General features: G+C 45.1%; 1 protein-coding gene across 2 annotated transcripts in view; it reads right to left on the bottom strand.

The window, feature by feature from the left end:
• ldlrad3 (low density lipoprotein receptor class A domain containing 3) overlaps nt 1–12,327 on the bottom strand; it is a 138,730-nt gene that overhangs the window by 65,103 nt on the left and 61,300 nt on the right. For both annotated transcript variants that reach the window (XM_084168550.1, XM_084168551.1), the window contains exon 2: nt 8,614–8,760. In XM_084168550.1, the coding sequence (XP_084024676.1) occupies nt 8,614–8,760 (147 nt within the window). The remainder of the gene's footprint in view (nt 1–8,613; nt 8,761–12,327) is intronic.

Below are 12,327 nucleotides of genomic sequence, written 5' to 3'. Positions count from 1 at the left end.
TCCAAGCATTGATTATGTAAGAATGGGATGCCATCAGTTAGGATGTGGCCCAGAAGTTAATTGACAGGATGCCAGGGCGGATTGCAGAGGTCTTAAAAAAGAAGGGTCAACACTGCAAATATTGACTCTTTGCATAAACTTAATGTAATTGTCAATAAAAGCCTTTGACACTTATGGAATGCTTGTAATTATACTTCAGTATACCATAGTAACATCTGACAAAAATATCTAAAAACCCTGAAGCAGCAAACTTTGTGAAGACCAATACTTGTGTCATTCTCAAAACTTTTGACCACGACTGTACACTCTTCTAAGAAGACTTTCCGCTAGATGTTGGAACATTGCTGCGGGGACTTGCTTCCATTCAGCCACAAGAGCATTAGTGAGGTTGGGCACTGATGTTGGGCGATTAGGCCTGGCTCGCAGTCGGCGTTCCAAATCATCCCAAAGGTGTTCAATGGGGTTGAGGTCAGGGCTCTGTGCAGGCCAGTCAAGTTCTTCCACACCGATCTCGACAAACCATTTCTGTATGGACCTCGCTTTGTGCACCGGGGCATTGTCATGCTGAAACAGGAAAGGGCCTTCCCCAAACTGTTGCCATAAAGTTGGAAGCACAGTTTCATCTAGAATGTCATTGTATGCTGTAGCATTAAGATTTCCCTTCACTGGAACTAAGGGGCCTAGCCCGAAACATGAAAAACAGCCTCAGACCATTATTCCTCCTCCACCAAACTTTACAGTTGGCACTATGCATTGGGGCAGGTAGCATTCTCCTGGCATCTGCCAAACCCAGACTGCCAGATGGTGAAGCGTGATTCATCACTCCAGAGAACGTGTTTCCACTGCTCCAGAGTCAAATAGCAGTGAGCTTTACACCACTCCAGCTGACGCTTGGCATTGTGCATGGTGATCTTAGGTTTGTGTGCGGCTGCTCGGGCCATGGAAACCAATTTCATGAAGCTCCGGACTAACAGTTATTGTGCTGACGTTGCTTCCAGAGGCAGTTTGGAACTCGGTAGTGAGTGTTGCGCTATGCACTTCAGCACTCGGCGGTCCCGTTCTGTGAGCTTGTGTGGCCTACCACTTCACAGCTGAGCCGTTGTTGCTCCTAGAAGTTTCCACTTCACAATAACAGCACTTACAGTTGCAGCTCTAGTAGGGCAGAAATTTGACGAACAGACTTGTTGAAAAGGTGGCATCCTATGACGGTGCCATGTTGAAAGTCATTGAGCTCTTCAGTACGGGCCATTCTACTGCCAATGTTTTTCTATGGAGATTGCATGGCTGTGTGCTCGATTGTATACACCTGTCAGCAACGGGTGTGGCTGAAATAGCCAAATCCACTAATTTGAAAGGGTGTCCACATACTTTTGTAGTATACTTCTATAAAAGGTCTATTAGCGTGGACAACCCCCTACACAAAACACTGCAAGTTCTTTTTAAAGATCCTTACTTCTTGTTTATTTTTATTTCTTTGTAATTTTAAATAGATTTCTAAGTATTTTTGTAAATGATTGTAAAGCCCAATCTATGCCGACAGCATAGCCCTAGACATTAGGGATCTGTGTATATCAGCCCCAGCTGCAGGCCCAGCAGCTGTAATGAAGTTCTCCTCTCCTACTCCCCACTCAGAGGGCCAGCTACAAAGCCTCTAATAGAGTAGGGAGGGATTTGCTGGAGATTTGGAGGAGCAGTCACTGGAGATATCAGGTCACACAACCATTTATTGCAGGATATTACGGCCCACCTACGCCCTAGCGTCTCAGGCATTGTGTGTGTGTGCGTGTCTCAGACTGGAGCCCAGAAGGAGAGCGACAATAACAACTAAATGCTCCCACAATGGAGTAGGGAGAGCTATAAGGTAATTTTATACCAATGTATTCACTCTGCTTCAGCGTCAATTAGAATAACTTAATGTGAACCCATTCACTTTGTTTCAGCATCAATTAAAATGTTATCCTACGAAGGAGTTCCATGGTTGCCATAGCGCCTAGAGGCAGCCTTGGTAGTTTACTCCTGCAAAATTATCCATAACTATTTGTTTTTAGGAACACAGGAATCACTTTTTGTTTTTCATCATCAAGATTAAATGAGTTAACATATTTGGCTACTTCTCCAACCTCTCCACTCAACTAGCAAATTGTGTTGATTCAAATAACAGCCTAGCTAGATCTTCCTAGATCCTAATCTCATCTACCATCTACTGGACGAAAGGCTGGACCAAAAGATTCAGAAATGGCAGCAACCTTCATTCAGGATTTCTCAGAAGATTTGCACAGATTAAAACAACCCTGTGTAAGGAGTTTAAGAACAGCCTCTTCCAATATGGGCTCCTCTGGAAAATATGCAGACGGCGAGGACGACGAGGTGGTAGGAGACTAATTATCAAAGTTAAGTTTTTGTGTGCACTCGCAATGAGAGCAGTACAACATGCCCAGCGGAGTTGGATGATAAAGGACACCATTTCTGCAGAACTGTCTAAACCTTGTGCAACATGTTAAAGTCCCCACCCACAACCATGTACACACAGACCTCATTATCACTGGAGATGGCCACGAACTTGGCATATCTGACAACAAGGCTGTGACCATATAGGTCCTATTAAATTACTAGAGGGGATATATCATAAACCCTCAAAGTTCCATAATGGGGAAAAATGGCAGCCATCTTGGTCAGGGAGAAAATCCAAAACCAGTCAATTTGGAATGAATTGCAGTAGAGGCATAGGTAATGCATTGCTTTTACTTATGCAGGAAAATAAAAGTAAGGCATGTGATGGAATTATACTCAACTAAAAATATTGTCATATAATTATAAATACAGTTTATACAGGTTTTATACACATGTTCTGTATAAATAGCCTCTAAAATATGTAAACAGACCATAATTGTCTCATATTTTGTTTTCTTGGAAAGCTGTGAGTGCAATTATATGAGACAATATCAGTACTTGTTGCATTTACAACTTATCTAAGTCCTATCATCAACTGATTTCAGTCAATGTATCGATGTGGATTGACTGCATTGTTTGAATGGAATGTTGGCATATTGGCTGTTAATTTGACAAATTAATGGAATAATTTCTATAAAACTGGCTGGCTAGCTAACACACATACAGTGCAGATACATTCTTCACATGCATTGTTTTACACAATATCTTATCACAGCACTGGCAAACCATGGTTCACCAACTACCTGACCAACATGGCTGACCTAATTCTATGGCTGTGACACTGTCTCTGACTGCTCCCTCTCCTCTCCACCGCCCAAAGAGGACCATTACATTCTGCAACCTAACGAAACAACCCATCCCTCATTCTGGAACACATCCAGCTCACCTTTAAGTTTGACTGCCCTCGATGACATGGTCAACCTGTATGAGCATTCTGAGTACAACCATAAACATATTTGCTCCCGAAAAAACACAAAAAGTAACCTTCCAACGCTCTTCACCCTGGTTCACTGATGAACTGCGCAGAATGAAGACTCATGGACGTACGTTTGAGAGGTGTTGGAGGAAGGATGGCCTCACTGTCCATCTACTGGCCTATAAAGACCACCAAGCAAGCTACTCTGCTGCCCTAAAAGCAGCATGATCAGCCTTCAACTCTACCACGATTGAAAACAACTAAGATAATCCCAGAACCCTGTTCTCAACCATCAACCGCCTTCTCAACCCTGCAAACTCATGCCCTCCTGCAGCCTCATCTGAGCAGTGCAATCGCTTCTCAGAATTTTTGAACAGTAAGTTGGACACCATCTGAACAAACATCATGGCCTCTAAGATGACCTGCACCCCACCTCCTGAGCCCCCAACCCAGACTGCCCCTCCCCTCAAGAAAATTCACAGAAGTCATATCCACCGTTGTGCAGTCAATCATCTTTCAAATGAAGGTCACCACTTGCTCCCTTGACCCTATCCCTACATCCCTACTGAAAACCTGCTCATCTAGCCTTCTTCAGTTTGTCATTACCCTCATCAGCAAGTCCCTACTGACCGGGGAGGTACCATCACTCTTCAAAACAGCTGCAGTCACCCCCTTACTGAAGAAACCCAACCTTGACCAGGACATCCTATCCAACTACAGGCCCATCTCCAACCTCCCCTTCCTATAAAAAGTACTGGAGAAAGTGGTTGCAAACCAGCTTCAATCCCATCTGTCTTCAAATCAGCTGTACAAAGTTCTCCAGACTGGCTTCCAGCCCTTGCACAGCAGTGAAACAGCTCTGGTGAAAGTTACCAATGACCTACTGATGGCTGCAGATTCTGGATCGCCTAGCCTCCTCCTCCTCTTAGATATCAGTGCTGCTTTTGACACAGTTGACCATAATATCCTCCTGTGGCGTCTCAGAGAGCACACTGCAGTCTCTGGAACAGCTCTACACTGGTTCTCCTCCTACATCTCCAATAGGAAGCAATACATTATGATTGGAGAGTCCAGATCAGAGGAGTCTGCAGTCACATGCGGAGTCCCTCAGTGCTGGGGCCTATTCTGATCCTAATCTACATGCTCCCTCTTGGCCAAATCCTCCAAGACTATAACATCAACTTCCAGTGCCAAGTATATATTAAAACCACACCGGACACCATCTCAGCCCTAGCAAAACATGGCAGCTGCGTAGATGACATCAGGGCATGGATGAACAATAACGTCCTCCAGCTGAACAACAGCAAGACTGAGGTTATACTTATTGGGACACCCAAGCAGGTTACCTGTGCTGGAAACATCTGCCCTACAATTGATGGTCAAGCCATCCATCTGTCCTCTCATCTACAACTTCTCCAGAATAGTGCTACCAGAGTCCTGACCAGGACCAATAATTCAGCCCACATCACATTTGACATTTTAGTCATTTAGCAGACGCTCTTATCCAGAGTGACTTACTTAGTTAGTGAGTGCATACATTTTCATACTGGCCCCCCGTGGGAAACGAACCCACAACCCTGGCGTTGCAAGCGCCATGCTCTACCAACTGAGCTACAGGGGACACCCCCATCCTTGCTGAACTCCACTGGCTACCGGTCAACTATAGGATTGACTTTAAAATCCTCTTCCTAGTGTTTGAAGCCTTGAATGGATTGAGTCCCACCTACATCAGCAACCTAATTTCTATTAATGAGCCACCTCTCACTCTCCGCTCCAGCAACTCACCACTACTTCAAGTCTCCGTACTATGTGGGACTGAGCCTTCTGCTCCCTTGCCTTTTATGCCTGTGCACATTGCTTCTAAAAACAAATCTTTCAGAATTTCACATTTCTACAGACTGTCTTTGTTATAGTCCTAACCTGGAAAGTCATTTTAGCACCTAGCCTACTATTTCCTGCTTTGATTCTAAATGTATGATGTTTTTAATGTATTTTTTTATTTTATCATCATTATCAATGTTTTGCCTATGTAAAGCTTTGACATAACACTGTAATGAAAAGCACTATACAAATTAAATGTGTTATTACTATTATTATTATGATTAATTACTGCACGTTAGCATCAGTGCAGTGGTGAGGTGAAAACACCTGACAGAACCAAGTCTAACCTAATGTCAAGTCTCCTCCCGTTGCTCCCCTCCGGCGCTCTGATTCGCCGGTCTACTGAGCCACCGGTCTGAGCGCACCACCTCGGCAACACTGGAATGGAAACCCAACGCACCTTAAATCACCTCCAGCGCACCCGCACCTCATCGTCACCACCCCTATATAGCCCTGGACTGTTCAGTGTTGTGTTGTGTGTGATTGTTAGTGTCTTGTCGTGTACTCGCTCTTTGTTGTTCTCTTGCTCAGTGTTAAGTAAACCTTTATATTGTTGATTCCTGCGTCTGCGTCCTACCTCTTCGTATCCTCAGTACTCGTCACAGAATCACACACCTCTCACGAAAATGGATGCAGCAGGTAATCCTCCTGGAGTTTCCCAGCGCCTCGACCAGCACCAGCAGCAGATTTCCCAGCTGAACGCCGCCATGCAGGAAGTGCTCCCAATGCTGCATAAACTAACCATCGCTCCAGTTCCACCTCAAGGAGCGGCAAGTTCACCCAGTCCACCTTCTCCCGGGCTATCACAAACGTCTGAGGGACCCTTCACCCTGCCGGAGCGCTATGACGGGAAAACGACGAAATGAAGAGGCTGAAGGAGAGGTTCACCACAGCGCCCCTCCTAAAAACACCCAGATCCAGCTCGTCCTTTCATCCTGGAGGTGGACGCATCTGAGGAGGGCGTGGGTGGGGTCCTCTCTCAGCGGCAAGGTAAGCCAGAGAAAATGTATCCCCGTTGCCTTTTCTCGAAAAAGCTTACCCCCGCAGAGAGGAACTATGGAGTTGGAGACAGGGAGCTGTTGTCGGTGGTCCTCGCTCTGGAAGAATGGAGATACTGGCTGGAGGGCGCAGTCCATCCATTCTGGATTCTCACTGACCACCGTAATTTGGAGCACATACGGGCAGCGAAATGGATGAACTCTCGTCAAGCCAGGTGGGCCCAATTTCTTACTCGCTTTCAGTTTATTCTGTCCTACCGCCCAGGATCCCAGAATGTGAAAGCCGACGCACTCTCCAGGATGCCCAACACCGGAGAAAGGAAGGATCTGTGGGATCCTGCCACCGTCTCTCATCGTGGCATCTGTCGTTTGGGATGTGGACGAAGACATCCGCCTGGCGGCTCAGGAGGACCCAGCACCTGCCAACGCCCCTACGGGGCGCGTGTATGTACCCACCAGGGTCCGTGACCGCCTGCTGATCTGGGCACATACCACCCTTACGGCAGGGCACTCCGGCATGACGTGCACCCTACATTCTCTCTCACAAAAATACTGGTGGCCCACCTTGGCTTCTGATGTCTCCCGCTATATCAACTCCTGTTCCGTATGTGCCCAAACGAAGACACCTTGGAATGCCCCGGCAGGCAAACTAAATATAGGGAAATTCTTGAGGGAAACCTGTTTCAGTCTTCCAGAGATTTGAGACTGGGACTCAGGTTCACCTTCCAGCAGGACAATGACCCTAAGCATACTGCTAAAGCAACACTTGAGTGGTTTAAGGGGAAACATTTGGAATGGCCTAGTCAAAGCTCAGACCTCAATCCAATTGAGAATCTGTGGTATGACTTAAAGATTGCTGTACACCAGCGGAACCCATCCAACTTGAAGGAGCTGGAGCAGTTTTGCTTTGAAGAATGGGCAAAAATCCCAGTAGCTAGATGTGCCAAGCTTATAGAGACATACCCCAAGAGACTTGCAGCTGTAATTGCTGCAAAAGGTGGCTCTACAAAGTATTGACTTTGGCGGGGTGAATAGTTTTGCACGCTCAAGTTCTGTTTTTTTTTTGTCTTATTTCTTGTTTGTTTCACAATAAAAAAATAGTTTGCATCTTCAGAGTGGTGTGTACATTTAAATTATTTTATACAAACCCCCAAAAAAATCAATTTTAATTCCAGGTTGTAAGGCAACAAAATAGGAAAAATGCCAAGGGGGGTGAATACTTTCACAAGCCACTGTATTCCTTAATTGAAATCAAACCTTTGTTTCCCTGCCTTACACTCACCAATCATCAGAGGGGAGAGAGGGGGTAAACCCACCTGGAGGTGGGAGAGAGAGGAGGGGGGTGAGAGAGACAGTAAGAGAGAGAGGGGGGGATACTTTTAGATGTTCTCTATTGTGCCAGCAAAGTGACATCCATTCCTACACACAGGCTAATATTACGCTGGTGTTACAGTAGCATTATACATGTGCTATTCCTACACACAGGCATAATCATCCGTTGCTTTGATGGTATTACGTTGGATAGGGGGATGGGTCAGTTGGATAGGGGGATGGGTCAGTTGGATAGGGGGATGGGTCAGTTGGATAGGGGGATGGGTCAGTTGGATAGGGGGATGAGTCTGTTGGATAGGGGTCATGGGTCTATTGGATAGGGGATGGGTCAGTTGGATAGGGGGATGGGTCTGTTGGATAGGGGATGGGTCAGTTGGATAGGGGATGGGTCAGTTGGATAGGGGGATGGGTCTGTTGGATAGGGGTCATGGGTCTATTGGATAGGGGATGGGTCAGTTGGATAGGGGGATGGGTCTGTTGGATAGGGGATGGGTCAGTTGGATAGGGGATGGGTCAGTTGGATAGGGGGATGGGTCAGTTGGATAGGGGGATGGGTCAGTTGGATAGAGGATGGGTCAGTTGGATAGGGGATGGGTCAGTTGGATAGGGGATGGTCAGTTGGATATGGGGATGGGTCAGTTGGATAGGGGGATGGGAGAAAGGCTAGAGAAGAAAGAAGGGGAGAAGCAAGAGGATCCTGACTAAACCTGGCCTCTGGTTCCCTTAGAATGCTTAAAGAGAGAGCGAGAGCGAGAGCGAGAGAGAGAGATGTCAAGATCAAGCTTCTTGGTTACATCAGAGACATCCAAACCCCTCCTGTATCAAATTGTTTTCTTGCTTAAGAATAATAATATTTTTGAATTGTTTGAAATAGTGCCCCTTGTGTGCACTTCCGATAATACTGTATACCCTGGGATGGTACAGAAACGGTATGAAAATCGGGATACGGCCAACCCTGGGTGACAGGGAAGGAGAGAGGGAGAGAGGAAGAGAGGAAGAGAGAATTAGCCATCGGAGAAAGGGATCTGTACTCACGGCAGCCTTTCTCATCACTGTTGTCGAAGCAGTCGGGCAGTCCGTCACACTGCCACGCACCTGGGACACACTTCCCGTCCCCACACATGAAGTTCCCTGGGTTGTTACAGTCTGTGGTGAAGTTGTTCCCCGGAAGGAGCTGGCTCTCTTTAAGAGAGGAGAGAGGGAGGAGGAGAGGAGCAGAGGGAGGAGGAGGAGGAGGAGGAGGAGAGGGCAAGAGGAGGGGAGAGGAGCAGGAGAGGGGGAGGAGGAAAGGATGAGAAAGAGGGGATGAGGCAAGATAGGAGGATAGGGAAGATAGGGAAGATGGGGGTGGGAGGAGGATGGGAGGAGGGGAAGAGGAAGAGGGAAATAATGTTACAATCTGAGTCCAAACAGAACTAGAACGGTTAAACGATATTGCATTCAAAAGATAATAATCACACAGTCAAAAGGCATGCTATTATTATCTCCAAATGGAAAATATTAAAGGCAGTGGCTCCATTCCTATATCAGTATCCAGGCAGATCACACAAACAGAGGCTAGCATCATGAATACCAATATGAGAGGTACGAAAGGGTCATATGGTGATAACAGTCAGTCTCTGAGTCAGTCTATTGCTGGCTAATATAACGAAAGACAGATAAGGACACACACTCACTAGGGATGGGCATGGCTATTTGAATACCCCAGTATCCGAACAGACGTTAGTATTCAATTACTTGGGAGAGCATTCATTTTTTAGATTTGTAAATTGAATAAAATTCAAATAGTTCACCTAATTTCAGTTGTGAAATATATTTTCCATAAGCAAAAATATTGTATTTTCAGCTGTTTGAAGCTGGTGTACAGAAGCAAAAATGAAACTTAAGAACGAGAAGCTTAGAAATAGCGCACATAGAACCGATATACCGCTTCTTAGACTTGCTTTCAATGATAATGACAGATCTATAACTCATATTTCTATGTGAATTTGGTCAGTTACATATTGCACCTTTTAAGGCCTACAAGAATAGATGATTACATTCAATTTAAAAAAAAGAAAGAAAAAAACGTTTTATGACTGTGCGCCCCATAAAAAAGATGCACTTGTAGCCTACAAACGTTTCACACATGTAGTTTGTTGTTATTGTTGGTCAATCAAAGAAGTGGGAGATTTCTAATAAATGCAAAATTGTATTAATTTTGACAAATAATAATGAATAGGCTACAATGATCAATCAACAGGTAGGCTGTTGTTTCATTTGTTGTAGACAAATCAAATCAACTTTTATTTGTCACATGTGCCAAATACAACAGGTGTAGACCTTACTGTGAAATGCTTACTTACAAGCCCTTAACTCTATTTTCTTAAAACTGCATTGTTGGTTAACAAAATATTTCCTAAATAAACTAAAGTAAAAGAAAGTGTGCAAAGCTGTCATCAAGGCAAAGGGTGGCTATTATAAAATATTTTTGGATTTCTTTAACACTTTTTGGGTTACTACATGATTCCACGTGTTATTTCATAGTTTTGATGTCTTCACTATTATTCTACAATGTAAAAAATTGTAAAATAAATAAAAAACACCAAACTTTTGACTGGTACTGTATTTATGGCATCAAGTACATCCATAAAGCTCTTCCATTGTATGATCCATTGACCCCCAAGCAGAGCCGCAGAGCAGCACAGTGGCCTGTCTGAACTTTAATAAGCGGGATATGATGAGGCAGAACTTGTTGATGCACTCCAGCAGTATAGACTAATGAGTTGGAATGTAAACCATGTGCTGCTGGGCTGGCTGGGCTCTGACACTGGTTGTGGGTATGCACCAACAAACAACACTACACTATAGTCGGCCTAATTATGACTTAAAGAGATACTTCAGGATTTTGGCAATGAGGCCCTTTATCTACTTCCCCAGAGTCAGATTGACTTGTGGATACCATTTTTATATCTTCCAGTATGAAGGAAGTTAGAGGTAGTTTCGCGAGCCAACATTCACGTTAGCGCAATGACTGGAAGTCTATGGGTATCTGCTAGCAAGTAGATAATGGGCCACATTGCCAAAATCCAGAATTATCCCTTTAAGGACAACAAGGCACATGATGAGTCCAAAATGGAACCCTATTCCCTATACTGTACCCATTGGGCTCTGGTCAAAAGTAGTGCACTAAATAGGGATCATTTTGGACCCATACACATTTTCACTCTGTATCTGCATAACAAACTGGACCAAGCTAGGGGAGTAAAACAACATGATAAGAGTCCAGTGTCAATATATAAATAATAGGCCTAAATGCAGTATAATTAAAGTTGACAAACTGGAACTAGTAAGTAGATTGTGAGATGTGTTAGATAGCTGCTGCTTTTAGTAACGGTTCTTGTGTTATTGTTATTGAGGTGCAACAGGCAACACAGTATTTTAAATATGTTGTATTATTAATTAACTAGCAACAGAACCAACATGTTTTCCCTCATGCCCCAAAATGCAATGAGACTGTCGGTGTGATCGAGGCGTAAACCTTGAGGTTCTGGAAACGTCTATATAACATCCCTTCAGAATGGCACACGGCAGCCCTCTCCTGATCCTTAGAGAGGGTGATGTAAGCCTTACTTTTGTCTCTGGTAATAAAAGGAGAAAGGGAGTGAGGGAGAGACAAAGGGAGAAAAGAGGGCTGTTGCCAGGTATTTTATGTGTATCATTCTAATAGTTATTTCTCTAATTGGCAGGAGGATGTTCCAGTGGGTTTGTAGGATGGCTACACTGAGCTGCTTCAACCAGCCTCCAGTAGCAGTGACACGCACGCACGCGCACACACACACGAATGCTCGAGCACATAAATTCACATGGGTGCACACACATTGAGAAAGTGTACGAGGGAGCCATGCATATAGACTTGAGAGAACTGGGCTGTTTGAGAGGGGCAATGAGTTAATTGGAGAGCTGCTCTGGGACTGTAAGTGTGTGTGTGTGTGTGTGTGTGTGTGTGTGTGTGTGTGCGCGCACTAGCCTACACTCACTCACTCACTCTTCTACACCTCACTCAGTCCATCATTCATTCACTCAGAGATGCGTGTCCTTCCCTACATACGATGTCTTCCTACACAAGGACACATACAGTACGCATTCCGGTTCACTGGCTCCTTTTCGTAATAAAAAGGCCATCTTATTACACTGTATGCTATCAGCTTACTGTAGGGTTTTCATTAGTAACACTTAACTGTATACCTTAAGTGCATCGTTCCTACTTAAATCCCCCAAGGTGACTTGAGATACCCTTTAATTGATTTGGCAATGCATTTACCCTTGCAGCATGAACACCACATATGCATGCATGCAAGCACACACCCGCGCACCGGCACACACCCCAGCACACTACTACTCTTCACCTAATTCACTCTTCATTTTTACTCCATATAAAATCATCAGTTAGTAGGATACCTGTAGGAGTATCTAAACGAAGCATACCTGGAACTATGTGTTAACAGTAATATGAATATGAAAGCATTTACCCTGGGCAAATATTGACTAGCACCCTGCTCCCCTCACCCCCCGCTCCCTTCACCCCCCGTCAGACCCCGGCTCCCCTCACCCTCCTCCAGCCCCCAGCTCCCCTCACCCTGTCAGCCCCCTGCTCCCTTCACCCACCGTCAGCCCCCCGCTTCCCTCACCCTCTGTCAACTAGACTCCTTGGGCTTTAAGCCTCCACAGAGACACAGTAGACACGCCTGGACCAGTCTACGCATAATC

Source organism: Coregonus lavaretus (genome assembly GCF_964263955.1).
Source record: "Coregonus lavaretus genome assembly, chromosome: 9".
NCBI classification, from domain to species: domain Eukaryota; kingdom Metazoa; phylum Chordata; class Actinopteri; order Salmoniformes; family Salmonidae; genus Coregonus; species Coregonus lavaretus.
Note: the sequence above shows the minus strand (reverse complement) of the source record. Positions and strands in the feature narration are given on the sequence as shown.